General features: G+C 40.8%; 1 protein-coding gene across 1 annotated transcript in view; it reads right to left on the bottom strand.

Annotated features, from left to right (window-relative positions):
- LOC116810478 (aldehyde oxidase 4-like) overlaps positions 1–18,951 on the bottom strand; it is a 123,329-nt gene that overhangs the window by 60,196 nt on the left and 44,182 nt on the right. The window contains exon 7 of the mRNA XM_058427571.1: positions 8,246–8,320. Coding sequence (XP_058283554.1) covers positions 8,246–8,320 — 75 coding nt within the window. The remainder of the gene's footprint in view (positions 1–8,245; positions 8,321–18,951) is intronic.

Genomic DNA, 18,951 nt, shown 5'->3' on the forward strand with positions numbered 1-18,951 from the left:
GAAAACCACAATGAGATTAGATGTCACCTTCTCCCTTCTCCCAGTCTATGTGAACTTTAGAGCCCCTGATAAGACAAAATAGACTGTGGTTAGATTGTAGGAATGGAAATGGAGCTTCATCTAAGAATCTGGAAATCAGGTAAATTAAATTGGCTTCAAAGAGTTAAAATATGCCACAAACATAGAATGCTATGCTCCTCAATGTTTCACCAAGTACTTAGAGCAGGGGAGACATGAGCCCACCATGAGGAGAATAATCTGCTTCATTTCAACAAAGGAAGATATACTTTTAACTTTAAAAAAGCCTAAAATTTTTAAAAAATCTACTCCACAATATATCTGCAGTTTCAAAAATATTGAGCAGCATTTTAAATGACTACAATTGAGAAAAGAAAGAAAACCCAAAATACTTCTCTTTTTTAAACCATCTTGTTGGTTGGTGGGCTAGTTGCTGTGGTAATGAGGATGTGTTTTTCAGGAAGTGAGGCTAAAATGAATTCAGATGACACAGTTTATGAGACCAAGCACACAGATGGTGGCATTCCTCTTCTCTGACTTATTGCTGAGACATTTGGAAAGCCCAGACTCACATACACTTGTGATACAACTGCATTGTCTTATAAACTATGTTGGGCAGTCATGGAGTTGTTAGGTCCAGATTCTGCTGAAGAAGTGTAATATTTCAATATATCCAGGAGGATTTTGTTGGAAAGTTCAATAAAATATTTTTCAGCTGAGGAGAAAAAGCCTTCTTCAGTGAAGGACTTTCATTCATAATGGGATTCTTTATTTCAACAATAACACAGACACTTAGGGCCTATGATCAACTCTCTCTACTCAACTTTAAAGTGTCATTTCCTTTGTAGTAGTCTTTCCATCTGAGATCAAAGCATTTACAACTGTGCCTTGCAAGAAAAAAACCTGCTAAAGAAGCCCTCTTTTAAAAACCGGTGATTAATAATATAGAACATAACATAATAATGTATAACATAAAATTACTACTTTATTATAACATGTATAACAAAATCACTACTTTATATAACATAAAATGATTACTTTATATATAATAATATGTAACATAAAATTACTACTTTAAGCATTTTATATGGAACATAAAATTACACTTTAAGCGTATTTAAGTGTAGCACTTTGTGCCATTAAGTGTATTTACTCTGTTGTGCAACCATCAGCACCATCCATCTCGAGAACTTTTTCATCTTCCCCAGTTGAAATGCCGTCCCCATTAAACACTAACTTCTCATTCCTCTCCCCTAGCCCCTAGAAACCACCATTCTACTTTCTGTCTCTATGAATTTGGTGCCTCAGATAAATGGAATCACACAATATGTGTCCTTTTGTGACTGGCTTTAATAAGCCTGCTTTTGAAAGCCACTCTTTGAATTTTGAAATCATTCACTTTATCTGGGTTTTGTATCTTTGTGTGTCTGTTCCAATGTGCATGCTTATGTTCTCTCTCTCTGTCTCTCTCTCTCATTTCTCTCCACCCCCACTTCCTCCTCCGTGAAAAAAAATTAAAAATTCAATCTTGAGTCTGAAATACCTTCTTTTGGTCAAGCAAACATTAATGTAGTCGAAAAAGTCTCAGTCCTTTTTCCATTTTATAACAAATGGGCAGATATCCAAACCGTTGTTTTTACAGCATAGAGAAACATTGTGTCATTTAACACAGGGAAAGGTAAACTCTCTGGGGCTAAGTATCTCTTGGTGAGTGCATTTGTGAGGTGGAGTGTCCTAAGGAAGGCCACTGCTCAGGCAGTTCTGTGTCTGGTGCTTGGCTCCAGTCATGCATGTGAACTGCACATATTTAATATATCGACACCATGTTCAACATAAAGCTCACAAATCATGAAATGTGACATTCTCTTTACCACTCTCAAGCCCTTTGCCAATTAGAACATCTTCACAGACATCATCACCACATGATAGTTAGTGGCCAGCTCTGTCAAATTTGCGCTTTTCTGTCAAATTTGTGCTTTTGATTAGTTGCGGTATAAACAATCAGTCTAACTGCTGTTTTGAGCTGCTCTTCGAGGATATCTTTTGGTACCTCTACTGATGTATGAAAAGGTATCGTTTGATGCTGTCATTTGATAAGATCAACTCTCTTTTTAATCTCTTGTCCTATTTGGGGGCACATTTTTACAATAGTAAATCACCCCAATTTTCCCTTTTATGTGATTTTCATCTTCTTACATGATTTTGAAATTAATCCTCACCTTTGAGTAACTTTCTTTTATTTTGTTACTCCTGGTCAAGGTTTTCATTAGTTGCAAAAATCTCAGCAAGTTTTGTTCCTCAAAATTATATAACTTGATCCATCCGGACAAAGTTGCTGATATTAAATAATTGATGCTGGCATTGGGGAAATGACCTGTCATTTCCAACGTGGCCATCTAAGTGAATGAGACTTTCTTCTTTTTCCTATAAACTCTCCATTCTTCTCTTTCTTTCACAAATACTCCAACTCCTTGTCTTCCTACACTGCCATTCACCCTATGATGTTAGTATTTTACACATACGTAGGTGTATATATATTCTATGATGTTAGTGTTATACATGGATACTACAGGTTATAATGTTTTCTGAGTTTGACAACTCCTCTGTTACCATTTTTCTTGTAGTGAAATTGGTTTTGACATACACGTGTTAAAAGTTGCACAGTATTTTTCAGAAGTATCTGTCAGAAAGTGACTATGTTAACACATTAAGCAGAAGAGGAGTTTGTGAAGTCTTGTGAGCTTGGGAGAAAAACAGAAAGAGAGGTAAATGCTGGTAAATGCTGCCAGTGGGCTGGGAACCCCTGCCAAATTTGGGTATTTCCCAGCTCGGCTGACAGTAAGATGGATATGTGAGTTTGGCTTGCAACAACTGCACTAAGGAGTCAGTTTATTGATGTTCCCTTTTGAATTCTATGTTTGTTAGAACTTCTAGTTCTGGTCTGGCTTCCTGTGTAGACCTGCCTGCGGGGGGAATGTGACCGCCATGTAGACCCTGAACATTCTGTTCCCTCTACGGTTGTTATGATTCTGCAACTAAGGAAAGTGAAGAAGTGGGGAGGACTCTGGTGATATTTTGGCTTCACATCTAAGTTGACTTTCAGAGAGAAAGTAAAATGGGCCACAAGTCAACAATGAGTGAATTCCAGAAATAGAATGCTGTGAGGACTTTAAAAAGCAAAGATCAGGAAGCAGTCTCCTACTGATGGTATCTCGGGACGCTTTCTACGGGCCTTTTAGAAATGTTTAAGTTTGGAGAAATACAGCAAAATAAAATAGTGTCCAAAGAAGAATCATAAAAATGATTACATGATGGGGAACCTGTTCTTAGAAACAAAGAGCAAATATTTATGACCAGATTTGGCCAGTGGGAGCACCTTCCATCCACCTCAGTGTCCTTTTGACGTGTCCCCGTTATTCTTTGGATACTTCCTTGAGTTCTGGCACAATTAAATATTCCAGGTTCATTTTTTACTTTCTCTGCCCTAGTCCTGGAATCAGCTGTTAGGATTGGAGCATAAAATAAATAATTGTAGCAAGTAAATAATAATAGTAACAAATTACCACCCATTGAATAAAATAGGAAACCGTAAGTCCATACTTTTGTAAAAAATAAACAGAGGCGGCCGGGCGCGGTGGCTCATGCCTGTAATCCCAGCACTTTGGGAGGCTGAGGGGGGTGGATCGCGAGGTCAGGAGATCGAGACCATCCTGGTTAACACGGTGAAACCCCGTCTCTACTAAAAATACAAAAATTAGCTGGGCGTGGTGGTGCACACCTGTTGTCCCAGCTACTTGGGAGGCTGAGGCAAGAGAATTGCTTGAATCCCGGAGGTGGAGGTTGCAGTGAGCTAAGATTGTGCCGCTGCACTCCAGCCTGGTGACAGAGTGAGAGTCTGTCTCAAAAAATAATAATAATAATAAAAAATAAACAGAAAGTTTAATGAGGAACAATATATTTACATAGTTTCAAAGTATCTCCCCACAGAATATTTATTAACTACAGAAGGAGAAAAACCACCTCATGGTGGAGAGTCCTGGTAGACGCCATCTTAACCAAGTGGGACATGTCGAAGTCATGTGTCACCTGGCAGGATGCCATGAGGGGAACACAGAGTCGCTTTTGTAATATTCTGACAAAAACTCATAATGTCCATCTAACACGACAAAACAATAGACAAACTCAAAATGGGAGACATTGGACAAGATAACCGGCCAAACTCTTCCGAAGTGTCAAAGTCGTGGATGTCAAAGAGAGAGGGGAGACCTGATTCCCGCGCCAGGACACCTCAGAGACAGGACAACTAAATGAAAAGTGAGATTCTATATTGAATATTTTTGCTATAAAATACTTGATTGGGACAATTGGCGAATCTTGAATGGAGTCTGATAATTAGATAGTAGTTGTGAACTGGTGTTAATTTCTGGATTCTGATGAGTATATTGTATAGTGTGTAGGACTAAACTCTTAAGTGTTCAGGGGTGATGGGGCATTAGGTCAGCAATTTACTCTCAAATGATTCAGGGTAAATAAAATTATTTGTACTGTACATGCAACTTTTCTGTAAACTTGTCATTGTTTCAAAAGCTAAAAACGAGTTAAAATTTTTGGGATCAATTCTGGTAAAGAGAAGATTAAGAACTGGCTAAATAATGTTCTTCAGGTATGACAAATGTTTTTATAAGGAAGGTCTTTTTCATCTGCTGAGAAACTTAAGAGATTCATGTTAGACATAAGTATTTAATTCAATTTCACTTATTTCCTAAACAAGCCTTACATGAGTCTATTTATAGAAAGCATTCATATTAGATACAAATACAATAGTCAAATCATTAAAATAAGTGTAAAAGATGAGAGCCAAGAAATGAGACGAAATGAATAGTAAGAGAGTAGGAATTTATACATGATAAAAACTGGCCAGGTGCAGTGGCTCATGCCTGTAATCCTAACATTTTGGGAGGCCAAGGTGGGCAGATTGCCTGAGCTCAGAAGTTCGAGACCAGCCTGGGCAACACGGTGAAACCCTGTCTCTGCTAAAATACAAAATAAATTAAATGGGGGTGGCGGCATGCGCCTGTAGTCCCAGCTACTTGGGAGGCTGAGGCAGGAGGATGGTTTGAACTTGGGAGCCAGAGGTTGCAGTGAGCCACGATCGCACCACTGCACTCCAGCCTTGGCGACAGAGCAAGACTCTGCCTCTACAAACAACAACAACAACAACAACTACCAAAACTAAATGAAGCATACAATTTAACTTTGAGTTTCCTGGTTGCCAAGGCAAAGATATAAAAAGTTCCCAAGTGCTTATTTTACGATAAGCCCTGGCTGGGTCCTAAGTCTAGCCACTGAGCCTCTGTTGCATCTGAGTCTCTTTCTCCCTCACTGTCCATCCCTCGCCATCTGCCATAGCCTCTCAAGCTCACAGTTCTTTGTCTCTGTTGCTGGTGGCTTGGCTTTTTCTGCCAGCTGCTTGTCTCTGGTGGCATTCTATACTTGTGTGCCAGGATAGCTTTCCATTTTTGCCTATTGCTGTGAGGAAATTGCACTTTTCTTAGTAAAAATAAAGTTCAGAACCTCAGGGTTAGGGTGGTCCATATGGCCTTGGCTTTCACCCAAGACTCACTTCTTTTGGGGTCTATGTCTGATCCTACCATTGACACATTGGCCTAATGGGGCACTGTTTCCCTCTTTTTTTCTTATACTGGGCGGAGGACTCTTGGGTTGATTCTCTGTAGACCAACTGATCAGAGTTAGAATGTTCATTTAAGACTTGGATAAATGATAGGAGGAAACAAAAGGACTAGAAAAAGAGACAATTTCATTGATCTTTACAACTCAGCTTACTTCAATTGTTGAACCAATAAATGGGTTCTTCGTGGTTCCTGGTCTACATCCTCATGATGGTTACTATTATTTATACCCACTGGCCAGGGGTGCCTGTGACTTCCATGGTTGACCTGTGAGACCAACAGAATCTGAGCTCCCTCAGTTCTAGTTTCCTAAATTCACATCCTTCCTTTGGGTTACTGACACTAGGCATGGCCTCCCCATTCAAGAAGATCCAACTTACCTTCAGATGTGAGCTTTGTATTTATAGATGCCATCAGGATACCAGACCACCGTCCCAAAAAGCCTAGGAGATGTGCCCATGTATGCTCAATATGGTAAAAGCATGGTTAGTGTCTTGTTGCTTCCAGTGAGATCTCCCTGTTTCTTGTTTGGACAAATGCTCATGTCTGATGGGGTACCTTGCTCAACTTCCCATGCTATTTATATGGGGCTGTTTTGGTCATCCCTGGTTTGACTCACAGCTTTTATAACCAATCCCCCGTTAGACAAGAGAAGAGGGTCACAAGAGGCAGGATATAAGGCAAGATTTCTGGAGAGCAAGAAATATTAGAAAGCCCAAAGTGCTGCATCCTATTAGACACAAGACTGAAAGGCATAAGCACTAAATCCATGCTGGGAAGCACTAAAAGCTTTGCAAAAATCCCTCTATCTTGATCTGTTCTCACTATTCACAGGATCGTTTAATATCAAACCTATAAACCTGTGGCAAGTTTATGTGTACTAAGGCATTGCAGGAAGGAAATTATGGGACTCATCTCAAAATTGTCTGTCTTCCTGTTCTGATAATATAGCATTTCTCTTTCTAACGAAAATCTTTCAATAAAAAATAAAATCAATAATAATAGACTTAATATTAAAAATATAAACAACTGAGCACACCTTTTCAAAGTTCCTTTTCCATTCTAAAAGGGAATAATTTTAGGACAGTATTAGATACCTCTTACCTAAAATATCCAGTGGCAGAGAGACTAATGCTTTGAGCAAAAGCTTCATTAACCTGCAAAAAAGAATATGATGAAAGGAAAAATACACAACTGGACAAAAACAAAACATGGGAAAATACCGTTTTCTAGATGTCATAATTTTCCTTATTGTTGGGAATGTTATTTTCCTGAGTGAACAAGCAGAGTGCCCAAGTGGGTTCTCTGCCCAGGATGATTGCTAAGGATGCCCAGGATGATTGCTAAGTCACTGCCTTGGTGGATCTATTTAAAGAGCAAGGGAAAAAGCGATAAAGGTAAACATCTGTGGTGGAAGTTTAAATTCAGGGTCCCCAAACAAAGTCTAACCAAGGATCTCCATCCTCCTGTCTCCATATATGGGGAACCAGTCTGGGTGGAGCTTCGGCTTGGTTGGAATATGTATATATTTTTAAGTTTCAGAGAAACTAAGAGATAAAGGAGGTAAGTTTAGTAATCCCTCAAGTTACTGCTACCACATCCCATCCATCACCGTGCCCTGAGGGCTTCCCACAAAACTTCAAAATCACCAAGAGACTTTCTACCAGCACTAATGAAATACTCAGGGGCCTTGCAGAATTCCTGCTGCCTCAATCTTTAAAAATCTGGGTCATATTTTAAAATGAAGTCTTTATTCTGAAAGAAGAACAAGAACTGCCACCCAAAGACTATCCAGTTTTCCCCACGAATGTTTGAAATGCAGGTATGGAAAACAGCAAGCACTTGTAGCTTTAACTGAAGATGTTTTTCAAAATGTAATCCAATATAACAGCTTCCCCTGCAAGAATTTCCTTTAAATGTATTGCTTTTTTCTGTGCAAATTTCCAAAAGTGAACTTTAGATGATGTAAGCTCTATCTTCCTTAGTGAATAACAAGACACACACTAAGTGGTATTTAAATATGAACGGCTTTAAGGCTGTTACTGAGCTATTTCTCCAGGTGTGAGTAAATATCCAGATGAACCAGAGATTTCTGTTTCGTAAGATCTGGTTGCAAGGTGAACGACTGATTTATATCTGTCCCTTATGAACTCAGCTTACTAATCTTTAATTTCTGGACCAATATATAAATGCCTTTCTTCCTAGCTCCTAGTCACCTCCTTATGATGGAGATACTATCCATTTTATATCCACCAGCCAGGAGTGCTACTCAAAGCGTGGTTCAGCAGTGCAGGCGTTACCTGGGAGGCTGACAGAAATGCAGACTCTGAGGCCCCACTCAGACCTACAGAATAAGAATCTGCATTTTAACTAATGCCCAGGTGATCTGCCTGCTCACTGATGACTGGGGAGGGGATGCCCTAGGTTGTACAGGACAGGAGGAGGAAGTGGCAGGGATGCAGCATACCCGGGAACAGGTGCTTCCACTCAGTGGCCCCACAGGAGCTCTGCAGTCTTCAGCCACACCTGATACTCACCCACTTCTCCCAGGTGCCACTAGCACTCCATCTGATAATAGGTTCAAGGCATTCCACGAGGCTCTGGCAGGTATTCTGTGGAAAAGGACAGAAGACAGGTAGATAATTAAATGTGGAAACCTTTCAAACTCGACTGTGTTTCTCACCCTGCAACAATCACCATCCATCCTGCATCCTGCAGATACCTTCCATGTGGCTTGTCTCCAACTCTGGACAAGGGGCTGACTCTGGTGTTCCCTGTGGAACCAGTGCCAAGGTGGGGCTTTTTCACCCAGGAGGTTAAAGTGGAGGCTAGAGGGAGGACAGATAGAATGCAAGATCCATTTGCCCAGTTCAACCAAAATGGCTCTGTTTCTATGTGTTTTATGTGTTGAGGTTCCATTTAGGATTTGCTGCATGCTTAGCAAGGCTATGAAAACCCCTGTCCAGGCAGTGACCACAAGAACACAGGCACAGAGAAAGGCAGCGTGGTGTGTAGAGAAATGTGAGTTTTAGAGTCAGACATCCCTGTGATTGAATAGCTCTGCTTCTTCTCAGTATGTGGATGACTTATACTCTCCATGCCATGGGGATCTTGTCTGTGACCTGGAGATACCAGAACCAGGTGACCACACAGCCTACTTTGCCCAGGACAATCCCTGTTTACACTGGTTGTCTTTGTGTTAATGTCAATGGCTCCCTTTGCTCTTCAGAGTATTTTTGTTTGAATTATATGGGCACTAATACCTACTCTGAAAGGTTGTTTTAAATACATTCCTGTGTGGCATAATGATGCTTTATCAACAGTGGACCACATATGTGACAGTGGTTCCACAAGATTATAATGGAGCTGAAAAATTCCTATTGCCTAGTGACATCATAGCTGTCATAGTTGTGGCATAATTACTTTGTTTTTTAATTTAACTTTATTTTTTTGAGACAGGGTCTGGCTCTGTTACCCAGGCTAGAGGTCAGTGGCATGACCTTGGCTCACTGAAACCTCCACCTCCCAGGCTCAGGTGATCTTCCTACCCCAGCCTCTCAAGCAGCTGGAACTACAGGTGTATGCCGCCATGCCTGGCTAACTTTCATATTTTCTTCTGTAGAGACAGGGTTTCCCCTTGTTGCTGAGGCTGGTCTTGAATTCCTGGACTCAAGTGATCAGCCTGCGTCAGCCTCCCAGAGTGCTGGGATTACAGGTGTAAGCTACCACACCAGATCTAAATATTTTTAAAATAAATGTAGTGTAGCCTAAGTGTGCAGTGTTTATAAAGTCTACACTAGTGTACTAGGTTTTCACATCCACTCACTACTTACTGACCCAGCCAGAGCAACTTTTAGTCCTACAAGCTCCGTTCACGGTAAGTGTCTTATACAGGTGTGCCATTTTTTATCTTTTATACCAGATTTTTACTGTACCTTTTCTATGTTTAGATATATTTGGGTACATAAATACTTACCGTTATGTTACCATTGCCTACAGCATTCAGTGTAGTAATATGCTGTGCAGGTTTAGAGCCTAGGAACAATAGGCTAGACCATATAGCCTAAGTATGTAGTAGGCCATACCATCTAGGTTTATGGAAATGTACTCTATGATGTCCCCACAATGGCAAAATCGCCTAAAGATGTGTTTCTGAGATCATATCCCTGTCGTTAAGTGAGGCATGACCCATACAGCCTCGGTATTGTCTTCATTACTTTACTCTAGGGGCAGGTACTCATTAAAGCTTTGTGAGACTTGCTTGGAACCTGGGTCACTGAGTAACCAGCATTGCATGAGTTACTCTTGGCTTTGGTCTTCAAATTCAGCTGACCAAACCAGGGATATCTCCACTTGTCCCCTCTCAAAATGAGATGTTGTTCTTGCCCTTCCCCAGATACCAGGACATTTGTCTCAGTAGGGCTTCTGCCCTCTGTTCTTCCAACAGGGCAGCCTGGGGAGATCTCTGTTCTCAAGTAAGGAGGTCTTGGGTCCCAGTGTGGGTCTGCATTCTAGAGGAGGGACCCCGACCCTATCATGGGTGCCCTTTTCATAGAGTAAGCATGAGGAAGTGGACTTGATTGGGGAATGAACAAGTTGTCTGGCACCAGGAAGTCTGGATTTGGAGTGCAATTGGCACTCAAATATATGTATAATTAATACACAGGAGTTGTCTGGGAATGCTGCCACACCTCACTGAACTTTGGAGCCCATGAAAAGTTACAGCTGCTTCGGTCAGGGGTGAGGAGCCACTGGTTCCCTGGGAAGCTGAGTTTTGTTGAAGCCCCTCCCACTAGAGAAGGGAGGTGAAGCCCTCTTCCCAAGTTCCAGTTGGCTTATTTCCAGGTAATTCAGAATGAGGTCCTAGGGATGCTGTGGGTAATTCTAGTCATTGCATCACAAAGCCCAAAGGTGATATTGTGCAGTCTGGGAGTATTTTATAAAGTCCAATTCTGGCTGATGGCAAAACTGAAACAACCTCTTTCGCCTGTGTCATTTTGGTGTTAATACCTTGTCCCAATTCAGCTCTGCCACGACCAACTAATACAGACCCATCTGTGTAGATATGAACTAGAGCAGCAGCCTGGAAATAAAATTAGAAATCTGTTCTTTCTGCCATCTGTATGGGAATTTTTGACAGTAAGGCAGTCACAAATGAAGTAGCAAAAGCCACAAAATAAAGCTACAGTTTCACTGGTACAGGACCAATGGTTTCATCCAAAGGTGTGTGCCACCTGAGAATAGCAAAGGTGCTGTTCCATGAAATCTGTGAAACAAAGAAAAGCCTGAACGAGTCCCTCACTGTTGAAATGTGGTCATCAGCTGTTGCAGCAGCCTCTCGCCATTTTCAGCGGCATTAACTGGTTAGACTTTGAAGGCCCACCTGCATTATCCTCCTTTCTGAGTCTCTCCTAGTGTAAGGTTGAATTCAATAAGGAGAGTGACTCTCTCTGCGGTTCCAACTCTGCAAAGCAATAGCAAATTGGCCCAAGTTGTTAACAGCTAGTAGAATTTAGAGCTTGTTTTTGTTGGAGCAGACCATCTTTGCCCTTAGTTGTCACTGAGGGAGGAACACTCTGTCCTCGTGAATTCTTTCTCCTTGTTCCTCTGAGCATATTATTCTCAATTGCTTCCGGGGAGTAAAAAACTTGCAAAGAATTATAGAATAAAATACAGCAAAATATAAAAAACAAAATCTCATTTGTCCGTAATCTCATTGCTCTCACACCCTGGGTTATTATAAGAAAAGTCGAATAGTGCTAATATAAGTCCCCAGTCTGTTAAGCAATTCTGAATTTCAAAAACCCTGAGCACCTATTTGGTGGAGAAACTTGTCCTGATCTCATCCAATGAGAGATTCACAGTCTTTAAAAAATCTTACTTGGTTTAAGTAATCATACACTTCACTGCAGAAATATTACCATGCTTGAATGTGGCATGTTGCCCCAGAATCTGCTGAGGACTTTAATAAATAGTATAGAGATCATATGATCTTTTAAAATCAGAAAAATTTAGAATCCCAAAATATATCTGGCCTCAAAGATTTCATAGAGGGAAAAATGAACATTGTGTATACTTAAAAAAATCAAATATTTTAGAAAGGTACAAGATGGAGAATGAAAGCACCCCTGCCCACTGATCTGCCCTGTCCCATCCTAAAAGTAACTGGTCATCAGTTCCTTGTGATTATTTATAAATATGGCATACTTTTGTGATAGAATTTTTTTTTAAAAAGTATAAGAGTAAAAACACCATTCTGCTGTTTTTAAATTTAATAATGAATCTTTGGTATTTTTTTTCTATATCAACATATATAGATCCACCTAATTTGCTTTAATATCTGCACAATATTCCATCATATATGTAACATAATTTATTTAAGAAGTTTCCAAATAAGGAACACTCTGCGCTTTTCCCCCCACTCTTATAAGAATAGCTTCCAAAAATGAAAATCTTTGCATATATATCTTGGCAAAAAATTTCTTGAAAATGACCATCAGATAAATTTCTAGCAGTGATAGTGTGTACAAATCTTTTTTTGGGGGACGTGGGCTGACTAAATGTTCTAAAATTAGGTTTTGGTGATGGTTGCACAACTCTATGAATGGTACACTTTAAATGGGTGCATTTTATGGTATGTGGATAGATTAGATGTCAATAAAGTTGTTTCAAAATTCCTAGCAGTGAAAGTGGTAGGTCTGAGGGCATGTATGGGTCTGAGCAGTGAAAGTGGTAGGTCTGAGGATGTTTATAGTAATTTTTATCATTAGAAAGGTGCACATTCAGCCGTGTCCTCACCAGCAGTCCTGCCTGCCTTCTTGCTGGGGCTTCTATGTCATAGTGGTCCTTGTATGCTTATAGGAATCTCCCTGAGCCAATAAGTTGGAGCTGCTCTCCTGGAGGTGTCTCACCTTGGACAGATAGCATTTTGGGTCTGCACTGCTCCTATTGGCCCAGCCATGAGTATTTGGTGGATGTGACCCAGAGCAAGGGTCTTCCCTTAGCATGTTTTGTAGATCGAGGGATGCAGGGTGTTATTCTACTAATGAGATGAAGCTGGTGCACTCTGTGTGTGAGCACATCTCTTATCCACAGGAGTTACTGCCCTTGGACATGAGGGTGTATGGCCCTGCCTGCAGCAACTAACTGCTCCAGGGCTGAAATGATTCCATCTGTGTTCATGTCACTTCTTTGGATAACATTTAGTTCCTTAATTAGGCACTGCACCACACTTCCTTTTTATCTCCCACGTTGTCTAACACACTTCATAACTTAAAAATACTTTCACGGGTATTATTGTATTAATCCTTATAATTCTGTGATACTTATATCATTCCCAATTTGCATATGAAGAGACTGGGATGAGAACTAGATACTTGTCAGGGTCACACAGCCATTAAATGTACAAAAGTAGGGTGCAAACTCAGACCTTCCATTAATAAATCCCGCTTGCAGCCCCACTGCCTCAGTGATGTCACCAGTCACATAGTAGGTGTCTGGTGACAGTGCGCTGAGTTGACAGGGCTCTGGGTTTTATCTTTCTTGATTCATAGAGGACGACTGAGGTGACTTGAGAAGGAATATGTTAAGTGGAATTTCCAGGGAGGCAGAGAGGTTTTGCACACCAGCCTCACCCTCTACCTCATTACCGCTTCCTCAACACTATTGCTTTTTCATGGAGCTTAATACTTGGTTTCAATGTGCTTATTTACTCATTCACTAGGTGAGGAAGAAAGATAGTAAGTTGGAGATGAGAGGAACATTCTCACACAAAGACATTACATTATTTTATACCAAACCTCTGTATAAGTGTGTGAATGTGAACTTATGATTACATGTACGTCAAGAAAAAAACAGAAGGACATATACCAGACTGTTAACACTGGCTACCTGGTGGCTGGAGGAGGGGAGAAGGGGGGAGGAGGAGGCAACATTCTCTTTCCCCACCAAAAACAAAACAGAACCATTCTCTTTCCCCACCAAAAACAAAACAGAACAAGAAAGAAAACTCTTAAAAAATGTGTCCACAACTAAACGCAGCACAAACAAAATGATCCCAATTGCTCAAAATCATACAGATACGTGAGGTGTAGAAAAGGATGTTGACAAAATATGAATAGTATTGAGAGGCTGAGGCAGGCGGATCACGAGGTCAGGAGATCGAGATCATCCTGGCTAACATGGTGAAACCCCCCCTCTACTAAAAACACAAATAAAATTAGCCGGGCGTGGTGGGGGGGTGCCTGTAGTCCCAACTACTCAGGAGGCTGAGGCAGGAGAATGGTGTGAACCCGGGAGGCAGAGCTTGCAGTGAGCCAAGATCGCGCCACTGCACTCCAGCCTGGACGACAGAGCGAGACTCTGTCTCAAAAAAAAAAAAAAAAGAATAGTGGTTATCTCTGCATGGTGGGCTTCCAGATGATTTTAATTTTTTTCTTTGAACTTTTGGTTTTGTTTACAATTTCTTTGCAATAACAATAAGCATATATTACTTGTATAATCACAAAACAATAAAGCTGTTTTCATTGAGGAAAAATGTTGGCCACTAAAAGTATATTTTAACAATTTTCTTTGAAAGGAGGTGTGCTGAGCAGCCGTCTATGTGCTCAGGCATAAACAAGGCTTGGCGCCCCCTTGTCCAAGCCTGGGTGTTATAGGGCTCCCAGGGTGTCAAGGGTTCCTAAACTGGGAAAACATGGAGATTTAGGCATCACCTCTAGAAATCCCTCATTAAAATACAGATTTTACCAGGTGGGTACAATTTATGAATGTGTGATCTCAGATTCTCTTCCTTCAAGGGCAGAGCAGAGGACGTCTTGAGTAAGTAGAAGCCTCGTCAGGACTCTACCTTTTGAGAAAGGTGGATGAAAATGTTCTGGGGACCAGGTGTGACAAAAGGGCGTATTAGAGCTGGGCAACTTTGGGTGTGTTAAAAAGTATACATATATATTAATTTGAAAAAAAAAGCTAAACTAGTCATTGTCTTCCCTGGCTTAACTTGCTTTCAATCACAATTCTGGGTGTGGTTAATTAAACATTTGAAAGAAATCTCTGTTTAAAAAGTAATGATTATGTTTCCAAGTTAACCAGTGGGAAAATGCTAATAGAGCAGTGGAGTTGCTGAAGTAAATGCATGACCCAGTTTGACCCAGACACATGACCCAGTTTGGGGCAATTTAAGGCACTGGAGCTGCTCCCTCTCCTATAGGGAGGTGTTTGCTAGAAGCATAAGAAGTACCTAGTAGACACGTCTCTTAGGCAAGGAGCCCATGGATGTTCGGTGTAGGAATGTTTAGATAGTTTTACCTTTTTGTTCCGATAATCTTTTCATACAATTCTACAAAACTCAATTCTTGCAAAAAAAAAAATTCTAAAATCCCACTAACGTTACCTTTTTGGGGATTTATCTCTGATTTCAATGACGCTGATTTAAAAACATTCATTTTTAGTGTCTGGCTGTTTCTCCAATACCAAGTGATATATATATATATTTTTGAGTGGGGAGAAATCTACAGACAACAACAATAAATCACGAGCAGAAATGTTGATGTCTTCTCTGTAATTCCACTGTGGTTTTGTAGGAAGGACCAAGCAATCTGAGCTTATTTTTCTAGAAGTTGTAGAGCGATTTCAAGAAAATTACAGAGGAAGACCCAATACCCACAGAAATTGTTTCACCTTCTCATTCATGTAACAATGCATTCACCCATCCATCATCCATCCATCCATCCATCCATCCATCCATCCATCCATCCATCCATCCATCATTCCATCCATCCATCTATCCATCATTCCATCCAAACATTTATGCTAGGAGGAATAAAGAGAGGAATAAAGAAATGGCTAAGACATGGGTGCAGTTTACAGCCTGCAGTGAGGAACCCTAAAGGGAAATCAACAATTTCAACATAGTGCAACTGTACTGAGTTAAGAATCAGGAGTGGACAGTGCAGTGTAGGTATTGGAGGCCAGGGAAGCCTTCCAGAAGTAATGCTTAAGGATCACACAGAAGCACGACAAGAGATGTTAAATGGGATTGTGACTTAAGGCAGTCCTCAAAATGATCTGTACTTTAGAACTGTGGTGTTTTAGATATCAGTTTTCCTTGTGGACTTTCTTTGTTATCAGTAATTCTTCATCAGTTAATAGCACCATAGCTGTTAGAGCAAAAGAAATGAAATTGCTAAGCCAGTAGCAAAACCTCTGGAATTACTAAGTTATTTTCTAAAAATTAGTATCAGTAGATCTTGGTACAAGATCTTACTTTTTTTTTTTTCAGCCTTACAAGCATTTCTGAAAATCACCTGATGATAAAACATCTTTGGATATCCAACTGAGAATTTCATGGGGATAATGACAATTCCTCTTTCCTTCTAATAATTCCACTGGTTAAATGGTTTTACAGCTTTTTTTCCTACTGTAGTATGAAGAATTTTTCATACATTTCTCCAGCATCTTATCAGATCCTTTGGGTCAAATTCTTTTTTTTTTTTTTGGAGACGGAGTCTGGCTCTGTCGCCTAGGCTGGAGTGCAGTGGCTCGATGTCTGCTCACTGCAAGCTCTGCCTCCCGGGTTCACGCCATTCTCCTGCCTCAGCCTCCCGAATAGCTGGGACTACAGGCACCCGCCACCGCGCCCGGCTAATTTTTTTGTATTTTTAGTAGAGACGGGGTTTCACTGTGTTAGCCAGGATGGTCTCGATCTCCTGACCTCGTGATCTGCCCGCCTTGGCCTCCCAAACCTTTGGGTCAAATTCTTGCTTGTGAATTGTCTTATCAACCATTTTGCACACGTTTATCTCTAACCTGGTGGACGAAAATGCCAAACTTCACAACAAGATCCACAGTGAGTCCATAGTAGACACTAGCTGTGGAATATTACCGAATCAGCAGGAAAGAACACTTTGAGAATAAATTAAGCATTTAAGAGACAATGCAACTTTCAGAATTGAAAGACTGTTCTTTTATTTAAAGCCTTTTTTTTTTTTGACGATCATCTCCTGTTACCTTCTCTGGTGGTAAGGTGGCATTTGGCTGCCACAGCTGTCATCCAAGTCTCTGTTACGTATGCGCCATGGGGAAAACCAAATCTTTGGAAGGTTGTATTGCAAGGCAAATTGGTCTTTGGTCTTGCAGGCTTGGCCTCAGAGATGCAGGAAGGAGAAACGCCAGCCCTTCTAAGATGTGTTTCTGTATTCAATTCTCAGCACCACCACAGAGGGGAATCTCATACCTACTTAGGTGACCATCTAATTTTAAATTATATGGATTTTATTTATATATATGAGTATATAATATTTATACTTATATATAAGTAAATATATATACACTTAATTTAAAATGCATATAATTTAAAATTAAGTGTACATATATAATTTATAAATTAAGTAGATATGTCTTTATATAAATGGATAAATAAAATATTTTTCTACAATTTAAACCAATTAATGTTCCATATTTGATTGAAATGGAAACAATTTAATTTTGCTTTTTAAAAAAGTTACTCAACACCCTCAAAATGTTATCGGTATTATGAACACTCAGACCTTTTTTCTTTTTCTGTAGGTTGGAGACATCATTTTCTGTAATATTTCCTGGGATCTTTTCCATTTTTTTTCTTGCATATTTAAACCATGCAAGCTCAAGCAAAGCCCAAAATTTCTGATCATGACTCAACCAAAGTATTTCAGTGTTGGTGGCACAGAGTGACTCTTCCGAATGACTGAGTTTGACTCCAGGTAGAAAAAAGAGTGGAAAGAATAGCTCTGCCAGGTGGGTGCAGCCCTTCCCAACTTTTTGTGCAGTTAAGACAAACAGCTGTTTGCTGGCCCTCAGGACAGCATCTCCTCCTCTGAAGCATTATAATGCATATTTGTTATTAAATTAGACTACATCTGTTTTGAGAATTTTTGAGAATATATCTCATAAAACCATGTGTGGGCGGGTCATAAAAATTCCATCTGTAAATGGAGTGAGCTGTGGATTTCTACCCTGGGGATCATTAGAAAGCAAAGAGAACAGGTGGAGTGTCCCTCTGATAAGATGAGTAGGTAGAGAAAAGATGAATTCTGAAGTTTCTAGAATAGAAAGAAACTTTGCAGGGAAAGCCAAATGGGCCAGTGATGTCTTCATACCTATTGTCAAAGGATTAGACTGTGGGTAAAGGGGCCGTGGGAAGACTCAATATAATTTTGGACATGAGACAGCTGGGCCTGGATAAAGGCCTAGGGTGGGGCCCAGGCTCTGGGCAGGAGAGGAGATTCTGGGAGTGTGTGGGGAAGAGGTTCCCAGGGCATAAGCAGAGGAGAGACTTGCCTGGGACAGGCCCAAACCTCGGCCCTCCTTCCAGATGCCAACTGTGACCTTCCCTGACCCCCACAGGCCTTGCCTAGGGTGAAGGTGTTGGGAGGGAAGAGAGAAAGGGATGATTGAGAACTGCTCTATGGATGTTTTCCGGGGACAATGGGAGGTATTCATCAAGGGGATGCTCTGTAACTAGAGTGTGGCAAATGGAAATTGAGCCTCGGGGACCCTCTGCCACCAAGTGCCTCAAAGCTGAGAGGCAGCAGCTCCCTGGCTACCTCCTAGACAGAGGGGGTGGAGATTGGAAACTATGTGAGTCATCCTTGCTCACAACTTACATGCCATGCAAACTGGGCATAGGACTCTCTGCCACCAAGTGTCTCAAAGCTGAGAGGCAGCAGCTTCCTGGCTACCTCCTAGACAGAGGGGGTGGAGATTGGAAACTATGTGAGTCATCTTGGCTCACAACTTACATGCCATGCAAAGTGAGCATACGTTGGTGGACACAACCTTCTAAAGCTATACTATAAGAAACCAAGCTCACACTTAATTTATTGCCACAAATAACTGGAACCCCAGAAGTTTTTGTAAATCAAGTACCATTTCAGAATCATGTGACATGTAGCCTCCATGGATGTGATATTCAATGTTTGCTGCCTTGATTTTCCCATTGTTCATAAAGCCAATCTGTGAGTGGTAAACAACACTTACTTCTGTGAGTGCGTGAGGTTCAAGTACGACATCCCGGGCACTGGAAGAATGTGAGGCGGAGTCCTTTCCACTCCTCGTAAGCATGTGGCTGCGGAGCCAGACTGCTGGGGTTCAAACTCTGGCTCTCCTACTTACTAGTTGAATGACCCTCGGAAGCCCACTCCACCTTTCTTTTTTTTTTTTTTTTGGAGACAGAGTCTCACTCTGTCATCACCAGGCTGGAGTGCAG

The sequence above is a fragment of the Hylobates moloch genome, unplaced genomic scaffold, assembly GCF_009828535.3.
Source record: "Hylobates moloch isolate HMO894 unplaced genomic scaffold, HMol_V3 SCAFFOLD_1, whole genome shotgun sequence".
Taxonomy (NCBI): domain Eukaryota; kingdom Metazoa; phylum Chordata; class Mammalia; order Primates; family Hylobatidae; genus Hylobates; species Hylobates moloch.